The sequence below is a fragment of the Chenopodium quinoa genome, unplaced genomic scaffold, assembly GCF_001683475.1.
Source record: "Chenopodium quinoa cultivar QQ74 unplaced genomic scaffold, ASM168347v1, whole genome shotgun sequence".
NCBI lineage: Eukaryota > Viridiplantae > Streptophyta > Magnoliopsida > Caryophyllales > Amaranthaceae > Chenopodium > Chenopodium quinoa.
In genome coordinates this window covers 6,113,562-6,140,667 of record NW_018742205.1, presented here as the reverse complement: position 1 = coordinate 6,140,667, position 27,106 = coordinate 6,113,562, and the positions used below count along the sequence as shown (strand labels likewise).

At 36.0% G+C, this 27,106-nt stretch overlaps 1 protein-coding gene across 3 annotated transcripts; it reads right to left on the bottom strand.

Moving 5' to 3' along the window:
• LOC110730739 (regulatory-associated protein of TOR 1-like) lies at positions 1-25,744 on the bottom strand. 3 transcript variants are annotated; one of them, XM_021910562.1, is made up of 24 exons: positions 25,591-25,744; positions 24,921-25,309; positions 23,388-23,490; positions 21,611-21,693; positions 21,335-21,493; positions 21,134-21,250; positions 20,885-21,036; positions 18,756-18,910; positions 18,484-18,628; positions 13,698-13,776; positions 13,434-13,535; positions 12,439-12,522; positions 12,202-12,312; positions 11,713-12,066; positions 11,426-11,609; positions 7,310-7,861; positions 6,770-7,099; positions 6,566-6,689; positions 5,043-5,167; positions 4,758-4,903; positions 4,577-4,678; positions 2,166-2,251; positions 1,424-1,508; positions 1-1,016 (listed from the first exon to the last, which is right to left on the bottom strand). In XM_021910562.1, the coding sequence occupies exons 2-24, from the start codon at positions 25,278-25,280 to the stop codon at positions 678-680; spliced, it is 4,077 nt and encodes a 1,358-aa protein (XP_021766254.1). In that variant the 5' UTR covers positions 25,281-25,309; positions 25,591-25,744; the 3' UTR covers positions 1-677. The 3 variants fall into 3 exon arrangements, with proteins under 3 accessions (XP_021766254.1, XP_021766264.1, XP_021766267.1); XM_021910572.1 differs by having other exon boundaries at positions 6,782-7,099; XM_021910575.1 differs by lacking the exon at positions 2,166-2,251 and having other exon boundaries at positions 882-1,016.
• Between the last annotated feature and the right edge of the window lie 1,362 nt (positions 25,745-27,106).

Sequence of the window (27,106 nt, the reverse complement as noted above, 5' to 3'; positions counted from 1 at the left end):
GAAGACAAGGAATTCTGAAGGATAATGATACACGCTGATTACAATTAAGTGAATCACAATTTCAACAAATTCTATGTACAAGATTAAATGATGGATATCAAGAATCTACCTCTACCACTAGAGCACTCGTTAATCAGCTAATACATGCATAAATATGCACCAACATCCCTCTGTCGCCTAAACCGTTAGGGTCAATCACCCAAATTCAGTGTCTAATATGAACGCTTGCTTGTAATATGCTACAAATTTGAAACAAATGGAAAAGAAAAACATTACAAAACCCCTCCCACTACAGAAATTTATAAAAAAAAAGACATAATAACAAATGGTGAACAAAGACGCAAGGCATTTATATATTTACACTGTCAATACCTATATTGCAAGCTTATTAGCAGAAGCCTCCCTGGAATGAATGGATTCTTTTCCATCTGGCTCGAAATTTACATGGGGGCTACTGAATGTGCAGCAGAAAAACCTAAATCCCAACCTCCACAACTCCATTACACTCGGTATGAGAACGTAGTGACACGACTGGTGCATCATCATTCCCAAAACCTCCCAGAAAACAATTCTCTGGAAAATCCCAAATCATTGTAACTTCAACATAGACCTCAATCATGTCACCATGTTTTGTCTTAAACAATGCCATAGCCTTCGGCTTTGGCTAGTACACATGTTCATCTTGTGGGATTATTGTCATCGGCATATAAGGTAACAAAGGGATCGGCAGCACCAGCAGCAAGTAGCACTTGATAGGGATGGAAAGTGAGGCAACTTACAGGTCCAATCTTCTGAGCCATGAATGTTGGGTGATATCGAATGGTGCCTAGTTGCTCACCTTCTAAACTGAAGACTTTAATAAGCTGCTTTGCAGAACCACTGGCTATAATTGGAGCATGCCGATGAACAGCTAAAGCTGTTAGAGAGCCCCTGTGGGCATCAATTGTGAGGTATGCATCACTGTGATTTCTAATATCTAGGAACTGAATGTCACCAGCCTGAGATGCACTGACAATCTGGAGATAAAAGAGTAAAACAAATATGTGGTTAGGCAGTGCTGTGCAACCCAATTTACAGAGTTATTTTCCCAAAAAAGTCGGATTTACAAGAGCATCTGAACATGTATGACCTCCGTTCCTTTCTGTTCTTTACACTTTTACTTTATACCTGATTTGGCAATGATATTTATTCTAGTATACTTCCTTACCCAACACAAAAACCTCACTTGTTCAATCACTTGTTATTTATAGGCCAAATTTCATGCTATGCCACATGTTGCCCACATCCTCTCTTCTGAACTTAATTTTAGTGCAAATATTTATTGTAAAAAATATTTAAAAATGGAGGTTATACTTGTCATCAATTTTATCTGATTTTTCTATCAAGTGCTGCTGCTATAAGCAATTATTTGGCAAGTACTCACCTTAGCCACATCTAGCCCTGGTTGAAAGCCGATTCCTACAACTCTTTCAATTCTCTGGATATGCGGGCGGGTAGCACAAACAAGCCTAAAGAGAATAAGAACATTCAGAAAAAGTCAAAGATGGTTACAGATATAGTAAGCCCTGAGAAGACTAAAAATCTCACTAAACATATACAGTTTAAAATATCGAGAGCAGAAGTAATGAGAAAACTGTTGTATATTCTCATGCTTGAAAATTATACTTAGCTTTTAATGTAATGTTTCATTTCATCATTCTATCTGATTTAACAGTTGACATCGTAAGGAAAAGCTTTATAATTTATAAAAAAAAAATCGATAACTAGATTATATCCAGCCAGTTCCTTCCATCAGATCTAGCCAATATCCTAAACTTGGATGTACTCGTTTTCTCACTATGAAACTCCTGCAATGTCATTTATACAGACCTTTTTAGTTCTTAACACATGTATTGTGGCAACTTCCCAATGGTAAATAATGGCATTAGTCATAGTAAAAACATTATACTGTTATCCAAACTAAATTCCAACGGCCAATCTGCAAATAGTTTCATTTGAGTCCTTCACAAAGAGCAACATTATTGACATGTCAGTGCAATCAAGAAAATTCAAACCCAAAAAAAGCACCAAGCATGTGACAGGGCAAGCTAGGATGTACAACTTTGACAACATACAATGCAATTCAAAAGTAATAAAAGACAAAAGAAGACCCAAAGTCAGCTCACATTTCAGGTGTTCTAATGTCATAGAGTCTGACAGAACCATCAACAAACCCAGCAGCAAACTGACCTCCATGAACTTGAGAAGCAGCCTAGAAATCCAATTTACAGCGTTAACCAGACACAAAAAGTTGATGAAACAAAGAACAAAAGGATTGCAACTAATCATAAAGAGTAGACCTAGCAAACGGGTCGTGTCGTGTTCGTTTCCGGGTCAATTATTAACGGGTTGGGAATCCCTTAACACGAACACGACTCGTTTAATAAACGGGTCAGAAAGGCAAAACACGAACACGACCTGTTAATTAAACAGGTAACACACACCTAACACGTGTAACCCGTTTAGTTAAATGGGTCGTGTTCGTGTCCAACAAACTTGACCTATTGAGTTAGTTCGTAGTTTAAGCAAAATGAACCCAAAAAAAAATCAACCAAAGTTTACCCACCTTAAGTTTGCTCAAAAATATTATAGACCATATATGAGTAACAAATCTATTAAAAAAAACCATAAAAGAGATTATAATTAAACTATATAACCAAGTTGAAAGAAAGAACAGTTATAAATGATCTTAAAGTGAGAATTGAAAAGAGATTAATGTGAGTTTAGACCTTATCAAGCTACGAAGTACTGACTATGGCTGCTATTTTTATGAGAGTATTATAGAGAAAGAGTGAAGTGAGAGAATGAGAAAGAGTTATTTTTGCTTATATATGACGGCCTAGTGATTCTAGTGAATGAGAATAGGTTAAATATGAAGGGAGTGACTCATTGAAATGACGACTGTAGTATTAATCCGTAGGTTTTGGGCCATTATCATTTTTCGGGCCATAGTGTAATAAAAGATTTTTTATTAAATCTTAAGCAGGTAAATGGATAAACGGGTTAACCTAAACACGACACGCCTATTAAACGGGTTGGGTCGTGTTACTTCCGTGTTACATCAAACAACACTAACCCGACCCGTTTAACTAGTCGTGTCGTGTCGTGTCGACCCATTTAACTAAACGGGTCGAAAACCCTCAACACTAACCCGCCTTTTTCGTGTCCGGTTTGTGTCGTGTTAGCTTTTGCCACTTCTAATAAAGAGTATGATAGCTAATCACAAAGAAGATGTAGCTATGTACTAAACTACTAACAATTAAACTAAAAACAAAGACTGACCCCCTTGGGAATTTATTGCACATGTGTTCACTTAAATTTCCCCTTTAGTGAGGTTCAAGATAGAGTATGGTTCTCACATTAGTTTTTAGGAAGATGTTTGGTGAGGAGGAGCGCAACCTGTTGGTGTTATGTTCAATCGATCATTCCAATTGTCTTCTCGGCATAACTCCCCAGAGTCTTTATTTATCATGAAGATGAGTAGAATTTACTTTTCCAAAGGCCTCCATGTGAGATGGAGATTGAGGAGCCTCCTTTAATTGAGGTTCTCAAACTTCAATTGAATACAGTAAAGGATCCAACATGGGACTCTTTAGGAACTTTTCATGTGTATAAATTCTCTGTTGTTTGACCCAGCCCCCTCAATTTCCACTTATCCTGATAACGAATTTGATTTGAAAGGGCACAAAGTCCCTATAAAGGTGAGAGATTTTTTTGGACGTTAGAATTAGGTAATATTACTTTAAATGACAAGCTTCAAAGGCCTAGGCTGGGGCTAATTCATTCAGATATTTGCTTCCAGTGTCAAAAGTGCTAGCGAGTCATATTCATATGTTTTCCTTCATCATGAAATGGCAAATTAGCATTGATAGAGATTGTTTGCTTTGTAACAAGAAACTTGGGTTTGATGGTTGATTGCTTACAAATTTGTTCTCCAGGGTTTGGTAAGGACAAAGAGAGCACAGTGCATTTTTAAGGCAACTTTGTGGCATTTTTGGTTTGAGAAGGATTCCCAGGAGCTTCTTTATCTTCTGATTAGGTCTGGTACAAATTAACTTATCTTGCGTCTTTTGGGGCTAAGGCTGCAGGGGCATTAAAGGGATATTTGATTGGAGAGGTTCAGAGAAATTACCCATTTTATTCAGCAAATAATTACTCCCTCAATTTCATTTTAATGGACACACTTTCCATATTTGGATGTTTAAAAAATGATTGCACTTTACCTTTTTAACACATCCTTAACTCTTTTGGGTCCACTATTACTTTCTTTTTTACTATTGATTCTCTTTCCAGATTCCATTTTTTTTCATAATTCTCTCATAGTCTTCAGTGATTTCCTTGGTCTAAAAAGCAAGGAATAACCATTAAAATGAGATGGGGGGAGCATAATTTTTTTATCCAAAATAAAAAAAATAAAAAAATCATAAGAGTAAAACATAAATTGAAAAAATAAATGAAACATTAGATACTGGATCTCAAAAATCAACACAAATGCAACAGGTAACTAGATTATTGAGGTAGGGATTAAAAGAGATACCAGTGCTGATATGCTGCTATCGGGGGATGAAGGAATGGAATGCACAAGTTGTTCTTTGTCCAGATCCCAAACCTTGATTGACGGTACATCCCCAGCCACAAACTAAAGTAGAAGGAAATATTTTAGAATAATTTTCAAATTATATGAAGTTCAGATGGCTAACAAAACAAGTGCTGCTTACTAGGCATCCAGATTGTTGTTGCCAATCCACAACAGCATTCAAATTTCGAGTAGTAGGTCCCTGAACAGACAGAGAAGAGAAAGCAGACACAAGCTTCTGTTTCCCCCTTTGCATGTAGTCTTTCCATATCCGAACATTTCCATCACCTTCATGAAGAAAAAAATAAGTTTAATTCACCCTTGGTTCTAATAATTTAGGTATCAATATACGTAGTATTACTTAATGCATGAGAATTCTCACACTCATAGCATAAAATATAAAGAAACATAGACGAGGAAACTTTACCAGAAGCAACAAGAAGTAAACTATCATCAAGTTCATTTAAAAGGCAGAGTTTAGAAATTCCTTTGTCAGGAAATTCATGATTGTCAAAACTATTCAAAAGGGCTGGTTCCTCGTAGTTCCAAACCCTGAGAGAAATACAAAGCACATGAATGTGAGCAACGAAAATTAATATAGTGAAAGTAATAAAGATCAGCTACTGTTGTTCAGCTGATAAAATAATAATAAAAGTGGTACCAAAAAAAATGCAGATATGCAATTAAAACTTGTATCTATACTAAAAAATAAATAATAATAAGCAAAAATAAATAACTGCTGGAATTAACAGGTAATATGATACCTACTTTGTTAAAATGAGCCAAGAATTACCAATTAACTAGTATAATTTGCCTTTTTTGGCTGGCGGTTAGCGAGGGGGATGGGCAAATTATGTAACCCCAATTCAAATTTGCCCACACCCTTCCCAATTTTTCCCCACACCCCAGTTCAAAATTTTTCGCCCAGTTGCCCACACCCCTCCCAAATTTTGCAAAATTTTCCCAAATTATGTAACACAACATGTGCAAGCCACTAAGTCAACTGCATAAACTATGGCCTAAAGATACAAAGTGATACACACACCAATAGTAGAAAAGGAAATTGCCATGAACAAGAGTAGAAAATGTATCGGCTGTTGAAACCTTAATGCTTCAGCTTCTACCTTAAATCACAATACCCAAAAGAATATGTACAATGGTGTATTTGACATCAAAACACCAGATGTAAGCAAAACAGGAACCACTTACAAAACCATTAAGCCAAGTTTCCCACTATGTGCTGTATAAACCCACTAAAGATTATAGCCTATTGAACCCCAACACATCAATCATCAAAATTTAAGCACAAGCCCAAAAAAGGAATTTCAGTAAATAGATAGGCACATTCTGCAAATAAACATCTAGAAATCAATGACGTCATTACTCATATAAGAAAGGTCACTCGCTTACTAAGCTTTCAAATTAAAACATCACATCTGTATTGACAGTATACATACGTGTATACAGAACTACATCATACAGAGAAGGGCAGCAAGGGCCAACAACAAAAGTGCACAAAAAATAATACATCACAATATCCATGAACTTCAATATTGCCAACTCTTTTGTCCATAATCTTCCAGAAAGAAGAGTATCAAATTTTCCAATATCTAGAAGTCCATTTGATGATATGCAGGTGAGAAGCACACCACAAAAAATTTCCCACATAAACCTCTTCAATAATCAATATCATTATGAAAATGGAAACTAATTACAAACTTTTCACATTAAAAAGTCTAACCAATGGCACTTACAACAGATATTTCATTACTAAACATTCTTAATAGCCAGGACTTGACCAAAAATCAAACTAAATGCCAAATTCTACAAATTAATATTCTTCTAGATGCTCATCTTAAGGTTTTTAAAAAGAAACATCATCAGATACTTAATTCTTCAAGAATCAACAAAAATATTGGAAGATAAATAAATTAACGAACGTTTTCTTACCTAATCCTTTCCTTTTCATCTGCTGCAATTACAACAGGAGAGAATGGTTGTAACAAGGTAGTTTTTGTACCAGTCTCAAATCTGGTATCCCAGCTTGCAATCTGATTATTTAGCTTGCTAACAGCTACAAAAACATTTTTAAAAAGATCAGGATACAATAGAAGCATTACAGATAATGATTAACATAAAACAAAGCCAACTTACAATAATGCTGACATTTTACTATGAGGTCCAACGTTGATCTTTCCTTTGCTTCCCTCTTTGCTATTAATTCTTCACTATCATCTGTTGATGTAAGAAGAGGTTTTGAGAAGTGCCCACAACTCCAATTATATATTGTTGATCGTGGAAGAAGACTACGCTCGGTATTAGCATTAGACCCGCCATAACCTAGCAGTGGATCTGCTAACCCTGAATCTGGAGAGCTGAGCAAATGTGGTCGAAACTCCAAGGAAGAAACTCTTCTTATTCCTGTCAAGTAACTCGCTCTGGGAGGACTAACAGGAGGAGTTCTAAATGTCAATGGGAGATGACCTGTTAAACCACCCCAAAATAACATTTCAGCATAGAAATCTTAGCTAAGAATCAACTAAATCTAAATACAGCAACTTGTCTGAGGAAAATACGACATTGTAGCATCAGATAACACAGCCAACGATACAATCAATCAAAAGCACCAATTACTGTAACTAATGCATTAGTTAGATTTATCAGGCTGCTTGTCAGCACATCAGGGAGTCATACCTGAACTCATATCAAACCACGATGATGATCGAGCTAGTCCAGAAAGCCTCGCACCAGCAGAAGTGGTAGGCTCACCTGGCCGAACACTGCCAGTGGAGGGCCTTATGGGTCTTGCAACAACCTGCTCAATTCCAATAATAGAGAGAACTCTCCGCCCAAGTCTTGCAATGCGAGGAGATGGGTCCTTTGCTAATGTACACATGGAAAAAATACAATCCAAATAAAGACTATTATCAAGAGGTCTGGGTCTAGCATGATTAATTATTCCATTGCCAACAGCATCATTTGATGCACCAGAATCAGAATGTTGAGATGAATCATCTGAAAGAGGAGACCCGTGCATTATTCCAGCAGTAGCCAGTGGACTACTCGTGGAGACTCTCCCATCCCGAACAATTGGAGTGCTGTCACCCCCAATCCTTAACAGAGGACCAATGTGTGAAGTAATGATACTTCCCGGAGTACTGAGCCCAGTGTTTGGCTGGGATCTCCAATATGTGGCAGCAACAGATTTGAGATGCTTGTTATGGCCAAAAGCAAACCGAGCTAAAGCTGTTCAAATATCATAAGGAAATTGTTAAAAGCAATCTAAATGAAACGGGATAAAATATTTTATGAGGATGCACAAGTGGCAAGGTAGACACAGATTTCATTAAAATGAATATTCCAGATACATCAAAATATGATTCCATCAATCAGTAGCGTATCAGACTAATTAAATCTTTGAATCTGATCTTATACAATACGGCATAGAACTTTGTGTTCCTATGCCGCACCTAGCTAATGTATTTTCACCTCGCATAACCATGAACTTCAATAAATTAAGAACGTGTAAAACGTTAGCAAAGCAAAAAGATAGAAAATCAGATTCAGTGGTGTTAACATCAACACAAAAATCATTAGTTCACATCTTTGTGAAGCAAATAACTGAACATCCAAACACCATGGACCACGACATTACTCCCCCAAAGTAACATTATTTTAAAGGAAATTCTCAATGATGGCCATTAACTTTTGCACATTACATGCGGTAAAAATTCCTATGGTAGCCTCCATATGCTGTTTTGTACTTAATGTGACCATATTAGTTTGACAGTAATATAGGTTGATTTAGTGTTAAAAATTTAATTACAGTTAAAAGCCCAAGAATAATTGTTCACTACAATATTAACAGGGTTTCCCTCCAACTTTAGCTTATAAAATCAATTCATCCTCTATCCTCTTTCACAGCTCATCTCATCTGTTTGGTTAGTACTATCCTCTTTAATTTAATTATTTTGTTTCTCAAAGGAGCAATGGAAGGGAAGTGGGTCGACCTCAATGCTTGTTGGTATAACTTTTATCCTAGAAAATGAGATGATACATATTTTTCAGTACAAAGAGCAGCCATGGAAGGGCATATTACAAGTGCAACATTTGCAGGTTGTTCATGAGGTTACTAAAGCTGGATACTTTATTGTAGGTTTGAGCAAGAGTAAATTTTTACGACAATTTTCAGAGAAAGACCGATGAACACTTAAGAGAGGGATAGAAAGAAAGTTAAATTGGGTAGAGAACTAGAGATAAATCCTGCGAGGGTAGAACTTAGAGGCGTTTTAGTAAATCTTCCACCAACCCAAAGTTAACCTTGAATATTATAATGACATAATTACTTTTTGATCAAGATTAAAGCCGTGTTAGGGAATAAATTGCAATTAAAGGCTACAATGAGAGTTCCAAAACTTTTAGCTCCTATATATAATGTTCAAAAGTTTAAGGCTGACATTAGAGCTGGAAAAAGTTGACTTGATACAACAAAAGTGACACAAAATGTCGGTAAGTGTAGGGCCTTTATGACCCGTTTACATAAGTGGGTAATCACGAGTTTTACTATATAATAAATGGGTTGGGTTAGTGTAGAAATTTTCAACCAGAAACTAACACGAATTTACCTGCTATTCTCAAGTATACATAAAATTTAAATGATTTAGCACATTTTATGGCAATGAGCTAACACAATCAATCAAAGCTTTAATCCCATAAGTGAGGTCGGCTATATGAACCAAATTTGATTATTCCGTGTAATCATCGACAAAGATCCTCCTCCTCCATCCCTTACGATCCAATGTCTTCTCCTCATGCAAATCCATATACTTCATATCCTTCCTAACTCCTTCCAACCAAGTCATTTTCGGTCTCCCTCTCCCTTGTTTAACCCCTCCACGATCCCACTCCTCCACTCTTCGTGCCAGTGCACCCTGGTCTCCGTCTTACATGCCCAAACCAACGCACACGATTCTCTCTTAGTTTGTCTGCAATGCCTGCCAAACCTACCTTCTTACGAATAACCTCATTTCTGATTCTATCTCTTAGAGTGTTCTCGCACATCCACCTTAACATTCGCATTTTCGTAACCTCTATCTTTTTAATGTGCTCCTTCTTAGAAGCCTAAGATTCTGTACCATAGAGCAACACTGGTCTTATGGCCTGTAGAATTTTCCCTTTAACTGTAAGGAAATGCTTCGGTCACATAACACTCCCGTGGCCGCTCTCCACTTAAGCCACCCTGACTTAATCCTGTGGGCCACATGTTAATCAATGTCACCAATTTTCTGGATGATCGACCCAAAATATTTAAAACATTCGCTCATGGTCAAGTCCTTTCCATCCAAACTCACCACCTCATTGCTTGTCCCCCTCTAAGTACTAAAGCGGCATACCAATATTCAGTCTTACTCCGACTTAGCTTAAACCCTCTAGAATCCAATCTTTGCCTCCATTGCTCCAACTTGGCATTGACCCCATCTTTAGCTTCATCCACCAAAACGATATCATCCGCAAACAGCATACACCATGGGACTTCCCCTTGAATTGGTCTAGTTACTTCATTTAGAACCGTTGCAAAAAGAAAAGGGCTTAATGCAGACCCTTGATGCAATCCAATTGTAATAGGAAAATCTTTTGTTAACCCTCCACATGTCCTCACATTTGTTGACACATCCCGATACATATCCTTAACCAAGTCCACGTACCTTCGTGGGATACCTTTCTTCAATATTGCCCACCAAAATACCTCTCTTGGCACCTTGTCATATGACTTCTCTAAATCAATAAAGACCATATGCACGTCCTTCTACTTTACCCTATAAAATTTCATCATCTGTCTAATCAAATGTATTGCTTCCATAGTGGATTTCCCTGGCATAAAACCAAATTGGTTATCCGAAATGCTTGTGCATGCCCTCAACCTATGTTCAATTACTCTTTCCCACAGCTTCATAGTGTGGCTCATAAGCTTGACCCCTCGATAGCTAAAACAAACTTAAGCGTCTCCTTTGTTTTTATAGACCAGGACCAAGGTGCTCTTCCTCCAATCTTGCGGGATCCTTGTAGCTCTTCATATCTTGTTAAAGAGTTCTGTTAACCAATCAATACCAATCTTACCCAAACACCTCCACACCTCTATTGGTATACCGTCATGCCCAACCGCCTTCTTAGGCTTCATCTTCCGTGCAATCTCCACCTCTACTCTCCTAATCCTCCGCACATACTCCATCTTCTTCTTAACCAATCAATGAGCTGACACACTTTGAATTAAAATTTTCAAATACTTAAAATATTAGCAAATTAAGGGTTAGCTACACATGAGTTTATATAATATAACAAATCAGGCATAAAAATAATTTCTTGTTTTCCATGAAAATTTAACTTAAAAAGGGTTAAATGGGTTCGCACGCCCGAGTAGAAGTGTTTTGTTTAATTAGTTAAATGGGTTAGGTTAGTGTCAAGAAGGATTTTCATCATGTTTATTGACTTGCACAACACAAATTTGGCATGACACAAACTTTTTAAGAATTTGCCAAAATTTATACTTCCTCCGATCTTATATAATTGCACTATTCATCACTTAGACATTTACACTATTCTCACACTCCCTTTGACAATGTTTAGTAAATTATACATAAAGAACTAGCCATGTTAGTTCTTTACAGATTCCTCACTACACATACTACAAATTACAAAATATCTAAAAGGTAATTAAAGGTAGTAGTTTTATAAAGTTGAACTATGGCAAGCATGAAATTCCAAATTGTGTATATTAAAGAGCAGAAAGGTATATGAGAAAGAGTCTCTTACCTACTGCAACCTCAGCCCTGACAAGAGGACTTCCATCTGAAACAACACTTAAAAGATTTTTAATAATACTAATTTCAGCTTTTAGCTTTTCATCATCATCACACTCTTCATCTCCTCCATCTCCTGAAGAGTCAAATCCAACACCAAGCAAAGTTCCCAATGCAAAGACAGCAGAGGCTCTAACCTGAAAAATAGTCATCGTTGTCTTTCTTTATACATGAGTGAAGATAATAATTTTTTTTTAAAGATGACAGCACATCAATTGCTATGATGTATAATAGGCAAACCTCAGGTTGGGGCTCAGACAATAGAGACGCTGATATTACAGCAGCACCTGCCTGTAAACCTACAATCTGAGCCTCCGTAAAATCTTCCCACATCTTTCCTAGACAGAGACAAAGCCATTGGAGAAATAAAGGTTCAGACTGAGCATCACTTGGAATTGAATCTTGAAGGTACTTAAGGCACACATCAAGTAAACCAGCTTCTATACAAGCCTCTTGTCCCCGTTTATGCCCATCTACAATGACGGCTAATACAAATGCAGCCATAGCACGCTGCTCAGGAAAGGCTTCCGAGCTCTCAAGAAATCTAATAAAATATGTATGACCTCCATCCTTCACTAGATCAACCTGACATGACTGACATTCCAGCAAAAAACATCTTTAGAAAGAATCCAATAAATGTATGAAGAGGAAAGAAAATTGAGAGGGGGGGGGGGGGGGGAAGGGGGGGGGGATGTTAGAAAGTTCTTAGATACTATATTTCATAATAACCTTATCAAGAGCAAGAATCTTTGTCCAAATGAAAACAAGAATTTGCCGCAGTTCAGGTGTTGTAGTTTGCAACAGCTTAAGCACATATGGGAATATACCAACAGACAAAGCCTAAAATAAGCACAAACTCATTGTTAATGCCAAAAATGCTGTGAGCATAAGAGGAGCAACAGGTTCCAAAATATGAATCAGTAAAAGGAGATAAAGAAGCAAATATTCTCAATCTCAAATAACTACCAAGTCAACAGCCCAGGGACCCATATCAAGGAATCTCCCAAGAAGCACCAGCGCCCGGAAACGATGACATTGACTAAGTAGGACCTACATCACAAGAGAAAAATAAAAAATAAAATCAGCTATGTAGCATCAATATGGATACATATACAAAAATGAGGACAGGACAGGGACTGAAAATAGCAAAATCAAAACTATAAATAATAAAAATGAAATTACATAATCCTTCCATTTCTGAGAGTTCGACTCATTACTGTAGATTCTTGATTCTAGGCATGCATGGAAAAAGTGAATGGGAGTAAGATAAAAGTGAAAGAAGTACTCCCTCTGTTTTTTTAGTTGACATAGTAGCTTTAGTGCGGAGTTTTAGGAGAAATACATAGGGTGTAAAATAGGGTAATTTGTTGGATATTTCAATACTAGGATGTGAGATGAGAGAAATAATAAAAAATGTAGGAGTGGGGACCATGAGGGAGAAAATCAATTTAGAATGTAGTAGTGGGGACCAAAAAAATAGATATAATTCTAAACAGTAGAATGTTTCTAAAAAGGGAAAGTGTGTCACTTAAAAAGAACGGAGTAAAAGAGAAGGGGAAAAAAGATGGTGTTAGAAAAAGATGGATGAAGTAAAAGAGAGTAAAAACATGTAAATATTATGGGTAGGAGCGATAAGATAGTAAAAAGGGTTTTCCAAAAAAAAAAAAAGAATAAAGTATAAGTGAGTTGAACTTTTTGAAACGGCTCAAAATGGAAAGCAAGTCGAAATTTTGGGAACAAAGGGGGTGTAATATTTCCTTGTTAATAAAAAAAGTAAAATAAGTCGTAGAACAAGTCATAAAGTGGAAGTAATAGAGAATAAAGACCTTTAGAGAGTTTAAACAAAAATATCCATATTTATTAGACTTGTCACATGGGAAATTTAAGGGGGGAAAATGGCTTAAATAAGAGTGAAGAGTATGCTTGCCAGGAGAGAGAGAGAGGGTAACATATTTCTACACCTGAAGAACAATAGGCAACTGCTCTGGTGGCTTCTTTTGCTCAGATCCATGGTCAAGCCATACTTCAAATGCTGTCAATTGCTCAGTAAAGAAGGGGCTAGGCTGACAGAGAAAAAAGAATAAAAAAAAAAAACACATTATTACACATGAAAACAGATCCCCGGAGTCCTTCCAAAAAATTAGGGGCATGGTTCTAAACATTGTTCAACTCAACTTACAGTGAGAAATCCTTATTAAATGGCACAATAAGCATAAAAGGCACACCTGAAACTCTGCAGTTGGATCATTAACGAGTGATGGAAGCTGAGAAAGACAGATTTCAGCAGCCATGTCCCATGCATCCCTATAATCAAAATATTTAAACAAATTGACGCAATGAAATAGAACAGCTCAAGCATGGGTTGCAATTACTTAATAAATGCCAATTCAATTTGTACATTTTTAACATACAAAATTGTTTAAGAAAAAGTAAGCAATAATAGGCAACATCAGTAACAGCTTTTTATGAAAAGATTGCCTTATACTCCCTCTGCTCCTAAAAAATTGCTCCATTTGAATTCTCACGGACTTCAAGCTACATCTTAATTCATCAATATCTCCATAACAAGTTTATATGCTAGAAGTATACTCCCTTTGTTCTTAAAAGATTGTCTTGTTATATTTTGCATGGTTTCCAAAGCAATATAATAATAAAAATATCTCAAGTTATACATTACAAAAATTTATGAAAGTACATGTTTCAAAACTAAAGATTGAGAAGAATCTAACAAGATCCCGCTTGACTATATTTAGAAATATACATTTATCTTATTGGAATCTTTCCAAAGAGAGGAATGTACGAGTACATTGTATTGATCTAACAAGACCCCACTCAACTATAATATTTCTATAGATTAGTGATTTTTTTTTTTAAATTCCCAATTAAAGGATTACATAAATTAGCAAATGAAAAAAGCAAGTGCCAATCAACAATTTAGACTTCACAATAGAGATAGTAGTCCTTTATATACTTAAAACACCATGGCGTTCATTGGTAGGGGGTTTTTGGAAAGAGAGAGAATCAAAAGCCTTAATCCTTGTACTACTTGTTTGGTTTCCGTATGTACCTTTTGCTTTAATGAGTTCCACCCAAATCACCCCCTCTCAATGATTTCAATATCCTCAAACTAATCTACACCTCAAATCCAATACAATCCACCCCTTTACAATCAAAACCATCCTCACCATCCCAAACTCCCAAAGCTATCCGAACCGAATACCAACACATGAATGCTACTACCATTGTTGCAAGCAATACCGTCACGACCCACCAAAATCCAACCATCTCTTTTACCAAGATCGACCACCACCTCACAATTAAAACGCCTCACCCTCCACCATAACTCTCATGGCAACCATCAACCCTCTGGAAACAATCAGCTACCATCATTCCCCCCTTTTCATAAGCTCAAAACACTGAGATGACCATACTTGGCTCTCAAACTAGTCACAACAAATACATTGGAATGAAGTTGAAAGTAGCACTACCTTTTATAAATTTCGTCTAATTAGAATCGATGGCTAATATTGTGTATTTGTGTGATGCTACACAACATGGAAGGGAGTTACGATGCTATAGCTACAATGAAGCTAAACATAGTGGTGGTGTTGGTTAAAGGTGAATTGAAATCCTTTCTTCTCTTTTTGAATCCAAGCACGATGTAAGAGAAATTGTTTCTATTCTATTCTTAAACCATACATTACATTTACACTCCCCCCTTATTTTTTTTTAGCTATATTCCTCTCATTTACCTTTCTTACTTCTTTTCCATTTCCCTTGCGTAAACCAAACATCCCCTAAACCTATATTAAAAGTCTACTCATCTACTCAGTAGCTCTAATAGAGAATCTAAACAAAACTTCTCTAGGTTGTTCAGGAAATGGTAATGGAATCAACAAAGATGATGACCTTAGTTGTTTAATATGTTAATTTAATCATTCCCTTTTCCCACTCAATTACCCCAAAGTCCTCTACACTCGATACCCACCCCCCTTAAGGTTTCATTTACCCTTTCTCTCTCCACTATACCCACACACCCCACCATTCACCTAATCACCAACCGCCTTACGCAAACACTTGAAACCTGCCACCACCACCACAAAAACCACCTATAACCATCAAAACACATCACCACCCATCTAAAACCTACTAAACACCACGAAATAGCCTCCAACCAAAACCAAATCCCACCACCCCGTAAACCACCACCACCATCATGAAAACCACCTCTAACCACCGAAACTCATCCCCATCCACCTAATACTCACACAAACCACTATGGAATCAGCCTTCAAACAACCAAAACCCACCCCACCACCCTTAGAACCACCACTAACCACCCGTTATACTCCACACACACTTAAAACACATGCATCAATTCAACCCAAAATCGGCTCTACAGCCTTACTAACCAAAAGAATCCACCATCATCCACCATAAAAACAACCCAACTACTAGATTTAGAAAAGAAATCTTACTTTGAACAGAAGGGTTTAGCAACAAACAAAGTAAAAGGCAGCGGCAACAGTGGTTTAAGTTAAGAAGGGGGTAGTGTGAAGGGTGGTGGTGGTTATTGTAGAAAAATAGAAGGGGAAGATTGGTTGTGGTTGTGGAAGAGTAGGAGGGAAAGGATAGTATTAAAATATAGAGTGATTTCCTTGGATTTAAAACAAACAAGAAGATATATTAGAAACCTAACCTTTCCTAAATGTTTTCCTTTCCCCTTCGTCACCGAAAAGCCCCCTCAGAAACTTAGCAAAAACAATCCTATTTCTACAGCACCACCTAGAATAGATTGTTAATGTGAAAAGCATTAAGTATAAATCAATATAATATCCTAATATCGTATTCTTTCTGACCAATCTCATTTCTTGCTGAATTTCGGCACCAACTCCCATTATATCCCTACCTTTTGAATAGTGTGAATAGTTTGAGGACAAATATATCCTTAAAATGTTTGTTTACCTATATGCCTCTATTGATATGATGTTAATTGTCACTAAGTTTTTCCTTGTGTGTTTTAATGATTTAAGTATTATGAAGTGTTTTGACAATTATACCCTCTAAAATGTTTATTTACTTATTTGCCCACATTAATGTTAATTGCCTTTTTTAACTCTTAAAAAAAATGTGCGGACGTTATACCCTAAAAATATGTGTTTACATATGTTCCCTCATTAATGTTACCAGCAACAGAACCAGAAATGGCTAGCTATGGTGTGCACGATCCAATTCCTTGGAAGTTTCAACAGTTGCAAACCCTTTCTAAACAGCTTTATAAAATAAGCAATTAATATTTATGGTGAAAGTCTCATCTTCCACTACACATAAGTGGCAAACAGTATTACAGTTAATAATTTGATATGTTGTTTAGACAATCTAGTGGTAGGAAGATGATCTTGTACAACCAACCACAGTATACAAACAAAACACTCCTGGGATTGTCTTGTTGTTACAAATAAGCTTCCTCCAGGGAAATTGTTCATGAAAGCCTCTTTCTATTCACTAGCCAATCCTCCAAATTGATCAATGCAAGTTCTGCATTGCAAAAACCTTCTTTAACACCCAGGAGCAAGTACTTGGGATATTAAAGGGAACCGGATCCCTTCCATTAATGTAGTAAGAGTTAACCGGGTTAGGAAGAATTTGAGGTGGAAAATTTTAAGTTTGACCTTCAACTGCAAAGGGGTAATCTTCTGGGGACATAGTAAATAATGCATATAATATAAGTGTAACATGAAGCCATCAAAAGAATAACACGACACCAAAAAACTCATATTTTCTTCAGCTCTTTAACCTTTGCAGCTTTGTATTTCTTCATAATTTCAAGGAATAATAGGGTTTTAGGAAATTGATTGAACCATTCGGGCAAATTCCTTCTTTTTTCACAATTATCTCATCAAAATTTTCAATGTAACTTCTTATGCATCTGCATCATCCTAGAGACAAAATTATTAAGTACACCGTATAAAAAAGCAACCTCGCCAATGTCTGTCTAGCCAAACTACTCGAAATTGTCATATATATAATTTTGCCAAGATTTAGATGAAAACCTCTGTATCCACTACATACATCAGATGTACACAGGCGGACATGCGGCACTCTGAACCTCCTACAAAGCATATTACCAAACTAATTTTCATGCAAAAAAGTATTTTATGTTCCCTTGTGTATTCCCTGCATCATCTATGTAAAATTTTGCAAACACAAGTCGTGTGCGGTCAGTAGTAATCAATTTTCTACATCAGCTAATCTCCCTTTCTCCTTTTTCTTATAGCATGAACATTTTCAGTATGTGAAGTCATGAATTCCTTATACTGCCCTATCTTAGATCCAGACCAAAGGCTCAACATCTCAACTCATAGTCTATACCCCCTGTTGCTTGGATGAAGATTTGACCTAAGGCAAGCCCATTGGAAAAGTGGGAATCCAATACATGGCTACTACCTCCAATTCTCATGGCATCAACATCAAACACTTCCAGATGACAAATTTCAATTCTGCAAATCCTAAACAAACATGTATTGTTGCAATTCTTAGAGCAATGAGTCAATGACCACTTAGCAAGGTGGCAAGTAACCTCGATAATTTTTTTTTATAAAAGATAATCGAATGTTACTTATTTTATAAAGATAAGTTAGCCTTGCTAAAAGAATAAATGGTAACAACATTGTAACAAATTGAATGAGTAAATTCTACGATAATTGATAGATGCCAGAATGCCACCCCAACACTAAGCCTTTTTGAAGGGATGGTACTATACGAAAGCCATTAAGAGACATTGCTAAAGTTATATGGAGTTGCAACTACAAATAGTCAATGGTTACAGTATCAATAATATTGTAAACTAAGCTAATTAACGTCATCATCAACCATCTAACATTGCTTGGCTTATTGTCTTGTTAAGAAGAGAAACATTCTTGCTAATGTAATGCAAAACATACTGAAAATGAAAGAGAAGCACATAAAAGATGAGTGCTGCTGAAAAATGCGCTCAAGTTTCATACATACCACATATGATGCTGATGGGTTGGCGGCAACATTGGGTACGAAATCGGAGAGCAGTTGGCTGAACGCATTATTCTCTCCGCTAGTAAAAAGTTGCGGAACAGACTGGCAACTAACAGATCTTGTCTGAATAACCTCTGAAAAAGATCTGACACATGGAAAACATATCAAACACCCCAAATTCAAGGAGAACTGTAAGCCAAAGTTCAAAACACGCACACACACACACACACACACATAAAAATAAAATAAAATAAAATAAAAACCAGCTTTACCATGTGGAAGAACATTCCAAGCAATCGTGTCTGTCACTGCTGTAAAAATCCAATTAAGTTCACCAAGAAGTGTTTTACGATCATTTGGACGACCAGGAATTTTGTCTATGAGTGAATGATCAAGAGATTCACGAAGCAAGGACCGTTTGCAGAACCTGATAAATACACTCATACAAAACAAATGAGAAACTATAGAAATGTGACATAACAAGCAAGAATTAGAATATTATTAGGATTAAAGCATGAAACACTCTAGAGGCATCTTTATTATCCCAATTATGAATTATGACCAGAAAATCAATTGGAGATACATATAAACTTATGAAGTTTGTCAGCTCTACATTTAAAAGCACATGAACTTTACATCAGATCATCTAGACACAGACAGCATACAAAATATGAAGTTATGTGCCACCCGTGATCCATCTTCCAATTACTTGCTCCTCCATAAGCAGTCTTTTCTTCACCAGTCTTATTGACGACATTGACACATCTAGCTTTCACAAAGTTTAGTGTAGCAAAATTATTAAAACCTTCACCTTATACCCAGCACTAACGCTGTTCTCACACTGTCACACACATAAGCCACTGACAGAGAAAGTTAAAAAATAAATAAATAAGAGGAAAGGAAATTTTTTTTAAAAAAAAAAAGCCATAAAAAAACTTCAAATAGCATGAAAAGATTTAATGTTCGAAATCATATTCAGGTTTAAGAATCAGACAAGGGAAATTCTATATTTAAGAACACATGGAAACATTTTAAAATGTCCATAATTTTAGATATGAGCTGGAAATGAGAGCAATTTATATTGTTAATAAATTATCTGTTCTAATCCATCGGATTTTACCATATAAATCTTCTTTAAAGTTTATTTAAAAATAATTCTTATTGACAACCTTCTTTCTTATTTAAAGAAAGTAAACAACTAAAGATATTAAAAGAGAAGAAAAGAAAAACAGAAAGTAAGAAACATTTAGTAAAAGTAACTCAGGCCCTTGATAGTCAACCCTCCTCTCTAAAATGTTAAACACCCCTCCCCCATTATTACAACGTATACATATTATGGGTAACACAGCAAAGGAGCAGAGATGCAGAGCTACAGCCACCACCCATCAAATCAATCACCTCTCTGATTGTTCTCAGGCAACCACCCACCATAAGGATACCACGATGAGGTTTGCCTCTCACCAGTGTTTTATACCATTTCCATGCATAATAATGACTCAAGATATAGGACTAAGGCTTTCAATTTCTAATCTGGAAGAATTTGTTAATTTTGCATTTGGCTGAAATCATAATGTTGAAACAGAAAGCACGAAGGAGCTGAATCCTCCCAGATCTCTGTATTACGTGTCCACACAGGTCAAGTTGCACTGTCATACAATGAATCCGAGCAGAGATGCAGACCTACAGCCACCACCCATCAACGATCAACCACTTCTCTGATTGTTATCAGGCAGCCATCCACCAGCAATAAGGACACCAGAATGAGGTTTGCCTCTCACCATTGTTTCATTCCATTTCCATGCATAGTTAAGGCTCAAGATATATGTCTAGGGTTTTAATGTAATTTCTAATCTGGAAGAAATTGTTGATTTTGCATTCAGCTGAAATCATAATGTTGAAACAGAGAACACGGAGGAGCTCAGTACTCCCAGATCTCTGTATTACATGTCCACAGTCCACACCCAGGTGAAGTTGCAAAGAATCACAAAAGGGCAAATTTGGCTTATAGCACTGCAAGCGAGCCCAGTAGGTTGAAATATTCTTTCACACAAATTTAAACATTAGCGAAAAAACCAAGAGGCACTGCCAAGTAAATCATTCTCAAGAAAGCAAATTTGGTGTTTTTTAAGTGAATCAATTTAATCCACAAAAACATGTCTAATGGATAAACAGGCAGCTCGTTGGCAACCTTGACTATATTTCATAATTACTGTCAAAAGGATAGTGGGAGAGATTAAACAGAGGAAAACCCTATTCCGGATACTTGTTTGGAAGAGCAAGTTAAAGGAGCGGACAAATTCCCTATTCCGGATGAAATGATCGATATTGGCAACACTGAATCAGAAGTCAGTTAAAACAGTAGCTGCATCATAAAAATTATTTGTGAAAAAGTAATTATTACCATCTCAAGGCCATCTGGATAGGCGTTGTGAGGCAAGAAGTGAAAACATCAGCAGGAAACTCAGCACTCTGAGGAAGGGTCTCATGAGCTTCACAAGCTGCAAGCAAGATGCAATCCTTTACAGCACCAGAGGAAACAGAAGCATCGATAAGCTGTCAAAAATCAGAACTAACCATATCATCCACCACCATATTATCCATAGGGTCATAGGAAAAGGGGCTTTTAAGCACCAGCAAAAAAGGTCTATACCTCTATGAAAGCATTAAGTATATTTCCGGCAGCAGAACAATCAAACACATAGATTGACGGTGATTTTAGCCAGGAATCCAACTCAGTGACTGGCAAGGGGATATACTGTGTATAACTCTGCATAAGCGCATATTGAAGCAAACAGTCAGCTCCATGAGGTAATACTAAAAGGGAAGTGATATAGTTTAAAAAGCAACTTACCCTATTAAAAAGCCAGATTTCACCATTGGTTGTTGGTTTTGGTACTCCATGTCCATTGTAGTGAAATAAAACTCTCTCTGTCTTTGCAAATCTACGACAAGTATTACATAATCTCTTCACTTCTTCTACAGTTGGATCAAGCTGGTACTTATACCGAGCCTGTGAAGATACCAAAAAACTAATAAGGAGCAACACCATTTCGAGAACCAGCCAAACGAGGGAATATGAACATGATGAAAAACAGAAGTGTGTTACAGAAAGGATAAAAGTAGTCACCTTGGGTTGCCATCTTTCATACTGCAAACTAAGGGCCTTTCCAATTGCTTCCAGTGCTTTTTGAGGTGCCATGGCCAATGGGTCTGACACCATGGAGCACAGCTAAGGATAAGTACAAGTGCTATACTTATAACCAAGCAGGCAACCAAGCAACAGTAACAGAAAGGGTATAGAAGCTTCAAAATAATGCAGCTAAAGATCACACTAAAGAACATAAAAGAGATCAGGATGAATATGAAAGAACCTACTCAAGGAATAAATTCGTCAAGAAAAAATAACCCATCCACTAAAAACACCCCCAACAACCTTCCAAAAAAGAAACAAGGAGAGAAAAACAAGAGCTAGCAGAAACAAAAATAAAGAAAAAAAAAAGTGAAAAAAAATGATGATGATGAAAATACAATAAAAGAAGCCCCCTTCCCCCACAAAAAAAAATAAAAAATAAAAAAAAAAAATCTGAAAATGCTGGTCAAACCATTGCTATTAACTCATTTTTTTTAATGCTGTAAATAACTCCTTGGCAAGCAGTTTTGGTGAAAAGAATAGGTAAGCAAATGGACAACTTTTTCTTTAAAAAAAAAAAAAAAAAAAAAAAAAAAAAAAAAAAAAAAAAAAAAAGATATAAAACTTGATAACCCAATCATTCCCTCTTAGTCTCTTACCAGTGTTTTAAGTAATTTTATTTTTATTGGTTTACGTTCTCTAATTTTCATAAATGTGCCAAGGGCTACGCTGAAAAAATATTAACAAAAGTAAATCATTAGTTTTGCCGTCTCTATTTCATCATACATTAGTTATGCCCACCACATATTTCTACAACATCAAAATTCTCCACTATTAGGTATGTCCAAAAGGCAGAATTTGAGATCAGACAAAACATCTGTCATAGACCCATTCATTGTTTTTGAAGATTCTCCTTCCCCCATCGTTAAGCACCATATATTAGTAAAATGACCTTTTCAAAGTTTCATTGCTTTCACAAATGGTATCGTGTTGGTTCAGCCACTTCAACAGCTTAACATCAATCAAACTTTTCAGACATCTTTTTTCTAACTATTGTCTATTTAAATTCATCAATTGTTTCAATGGATATATTCATACTGCCATTATTGTTTAAAACCCACAATTAATAAATCAATACTGTGTCATCATCAATGTCACCTTTTCAGAGGTTGCTAACCAATTTACATCTACATAGTAATTATTTCTCACATTAAAATTAAAATACATAAAAAATTACCATAGAGATACTAAACAAGCTTGCTTGACCCTAAAGGCGATCCAAAAACTTTTCATCTCACAACTTGCTCTTTCATGTTATTATGAGAAGATATTTAGCGATCATACTTTCTTAACCCTAAAGGGCTCTTTAACAAAATTATAAGAAACAAGTTTATTTTCCAGCACAACAGCAATGAGAGTAGTTCTCTTGCCAAAAAATATGAAAGTAATGGACAACTTAAAACACAAACATTAGGAACATCTCATCTCTAACTCAGTTGAATCTTCATCATTAAAAAAGGGAACCCATTAACTTGAACCATCAGTTGTTACAATCCACGTTATTGTGACTCTTTATTTCACCTTAAGTACCCATATTGGATATCCAACAATCAGACATTGGTATGAAACTTAGATACTTCATTTTAAGCAAATTTGCAAAACTCTTATAGCATTATCGATTTGACACTTGGACACATACTTTTGTCTCACACTTCTACCCAAGTCTAAGCAACATAGGTCACAATTAAATGAACAAAAAAGAAGTCGGACGAACCTATCCAGCACTCCAACCGCGCACAAGGAGATATTTTAATAACATCAGGTGGGTCACAACTGATATTTAAACACAGAACAAGAGCTACCATTCCTGTCTTCATCTGCAAAAATATATCTTGGGTTAGAAGTGACGGTTCTAGCTTAGTGGTAAGCATTAAAAACAACCTAACTCATAGTGAAACAATAGAAGGAAAAATGACAGCAGTGCACATCAAAAGCCCAAATATATGTGTATCCGATTCGAATCAATTTCTAAGAAAATTCTGCACATCATAATTTTTTTTTCAAAAAAAAGGTAATTTCTTTAGTTAACATTTAACAGCCTACCCGGTAATTGACAACTATGATCAATTCAAAGTAATTAACTAGCTGAATGTGTATTATGGTGGAATAAACTTCTATTTCAATACTTCAAGAATCACATAATATCTAAGCCATCTTAGAACAAGCCAAACCCCTTGTCCCTAAAAATCTTAGTCAGTAATTAAGGTCAGCCATCCTTATCCTGCCTCTTCCTTTACTTCTATCCATAAAAGCCATATGCATATAAACTCAAAAGCTAGCTTTTTCATTAAAATTTCCCCCTAAATGATTTCTGCTTTCCAGAAGATATCTCCCAAAAAGGCCAAAGCACCAGCGAAACACCTATTCTCCAAATCTTCACCCAATCTCTCAAGTCCTTGGTTTTAAAAAGCGCAAGGCGCACCGTGGCGCAAAGGGTCTTTGGAGCCTAGGCGCAAGGTGAAAGCGACCGCCCTTTGTATACGAGGCACAGCTATATTATCTTGAAGGCAAAAAAGGCAATTCTTTCCAACCCATGGAACCAATTATCCTAGGAAACTACTAAGCAAGGACGAATGAGCTACTGCTCCCATAATCTTGTAAACAAACAGTTCCAGAGTGCAATTCCAAAGCTGATTTGAGCCTAAACAACAGGAGAGCTCAAAGAGTTTTCTGACTAGTAAATACTTTGGAGTATTTCAAATCTCTTTCTACACAAAAGTATCACTTTCTAATGTCTTAACAAACCTTGTAAACAACAAAATATAGACACCTAAGTAACTATTGTGTCGATATCATTTGACAATCTGTTGGTTTAAGAAGAGTTCTATCTCTCTATTGGTTAATACCATTAGTCAAACTAGCTTGTAGAGCATTGTAGAATTCCCCAGCATTGCATTGCATCCTCAACAAAGTAATATGGAATAAAAGATAATCTCAGCACAAGTAAGGTTCACCCTTCATAAATATGATACATGGACTCCTAACAGTATCACACACAAGAGTACATCTTGTAGTCCTCTATTTCAGAAAATTAGCACAATCGCAGCCTAACCTGAACAACATATACCTAAAACCCAAAAGAAATATACTCAAATTCTTCCCAGCTATTAAAATAAAATCAGCATAAGAAAACTTATAGATTTTTCATACATTACACATTTCCCAAGTCCATATATAGTTCTATTAACACAATATGAAACAACAACAACCAAAACAAAGCTACTTCAAGAATAAAAAGGAATCTTACTCGATCCCTAGGCCGCCATTTCGACACCAACCCGCTCTCAGCAGGCCCAGTGGGAACAGAATCCTCAAAACCCTCGTGACGGAGCTCACAAAACACAATAGTTTGGGGGAAATACATCGTACTTGTAGTAGTAGAAGTATTTCCTGCAGCAGTAGACACCACAGTGATAGCATTTTCGAAGACATTGCCACCACCGCCACTCGTGCTGGCAGTCTCAATAACCTCCCGGGCACGATACAACTCGACATCATCACGATTCACATACTCATCCAAGCAAGCCCGTCCCTGAGCCAAGGAATGAGGGGCGGCCACCCTAGGCCCAGGGAGTAAAGGTCCATTTTCATAGTTCCCTCCTAACATTAAAGGGTTGTACTTGTATAAACAAAATCCTGCAACACATTAACAACCAAATTTGATTCAATCATCAAAATAAGCTCAAAAAATCACATTAAATTATTCTCCGGTAAACACTATGAATATCAAAATCCCAGCAACAAAATCGCTCATTATAATCATTCACAACTTCAATAATTACAACCAATAGTTCAATAATCTACCTAAGAAGAACCCTAAATTGAATATAGTGAAATTAAATTAACGATTAACACTAGATTGTGAAATTGATATTCGATTATTTATACAAAAATAAAAAGCAAAAAAACATCTTTACCTCAGAAGGTGCTTCAATGGAGGAGAGAAAGCCGAGAAGCTGCTTCAATGGAGAATTAAGAGTAGGCTTCAATGGAGGAGAGAGAGAAGAAGAGAAGCAGCGTAAACGTGAAAAAGCTCCAAAGGGGAAAAAAATTAACATAGGAGAAAATGGGAAAAGCTCTAAGATTTGTTGGCCAATTAATCTTATTGGTGTAAAAATTAAAAATAAATTAATTAAATAAATTAAATTAAAAACGTGTTTAGTTATTGGTATAAAATTTTTTTATATATAATTTTTAGTTATTACAATAAAAAATCATGATTATTGATACACTAATTTTCATAGTGAATACTATGAGTAAACGGAGTAAGTAACAAAATAGCATAAAATTTAGGTTTGTGTGAGACAAGTGTATAAATTTTATGTTCGTGTGAAAAATAAATAAAACAAAAATTAAAAAATTAATTTTTTAAGGGAAGAAAATTAAGTTAATCTCTAACTAAGAGACAATTGACTCATTCTTGTAAATAATTAAAGAAAAACATTAATCTACAATTTAATTAAAGCAAAAGATTAGGTTTGTTATCATGCCCTCATTTCTTAGCTATTCACTTGCATTTTTTAGCTCTTAAGATGTATTTGACTTTTGTAGGAATCTAGAAGTTTTCGATCATTTTCTCCTTAAAAAAGAGGTCATGAGAGATTGCATAAGTCAGTGAATGAAAGTTCTCGTCCAACAAAGTTTTAATTTGGACATGATCAAGCGAGGTTTGGGAAGCCATATGGAAGTAATACTTTTATATCCAACCTCCACCGTGTCGATTGAGTGGGTTGCGTGGGTATCTAGACGTAGGATGCAGACATGCAGTGGAGCATTAGAGTTTTATCATCAACACATTGCATGCCCGTCCGATCTAAAGCCAATTTCCTTTGGCACAACAACTTTTAAAATACTTTCAACCCTCTTCTCGCATGTGAGGTTGCGTGGTCTCTGGAGTGAGGTTTTGCAATCTATTTTCTTAGTTTATGGATTTCAAGTTCTTAGACTATAAGTACTTTTTGTAAAGCTCAACTAAGCATTACTTAGATAATTATGATTAGTTTTCTAATTTGCTTACTAGAACCCTAATTTTTTTATTTTTTTTAATTAATTACTTCAAGTTCAAGCTTTCCTCTTCATAGGCACTTTGACACATTGTTCCATCAAATCAGCTTGCTTTTACTTGCTTCTTTGAATATTTTGTTCTTCAAAGATATTCAAAGGAGGTATTGTATTCCTCGATTATGTGAGGATTTTTAAAGGGATCATTTATAATAAGAATAATTAGATTGTCACTTTTCAATGGAACTTGATTCATATTTTCCAATTCATTGGGATTCTATTGTGAAGAGTTATTGACATTGCAAAAAAGGAGTCAACCTCAAAAGTATTGCATGCAAGAAGAGTCAAGTTTACCTTAATCCCATCAAATGAATCCAATAATAACCAAGTCATTCTTAAATAAGCCATCGAATTTAGTAAAGTATTGAGGAA

What these genes read in the sequence shown, in the direction of transcription:
- LOC110730739 (XM_021910562.1), bottom strand. Translation starts at nt 25,280, where the DNA reads ATGTTAGGAGGGAACTATGAAAATGGACCTTTACTCCCTGGGCCTAGG. An exon ending in GCGGTTGGAGTGCTGGATAG is followed by an intron (nt 21,694 to 23,387) that starts GTTCGTCCGACT and finishes CCATGGTGTCAG; the next exon opens with ACCCATTGGCCATGGCACCT. An exon ending in ATCCAGATGGCCTTGAGATG is followed by an intron (nt 18,911 to 20,884) that starts GTAATAATTACT and finishes TGTATTTATCAG; the next exon opens with GTTCTGCAAACGGTCCTTGC.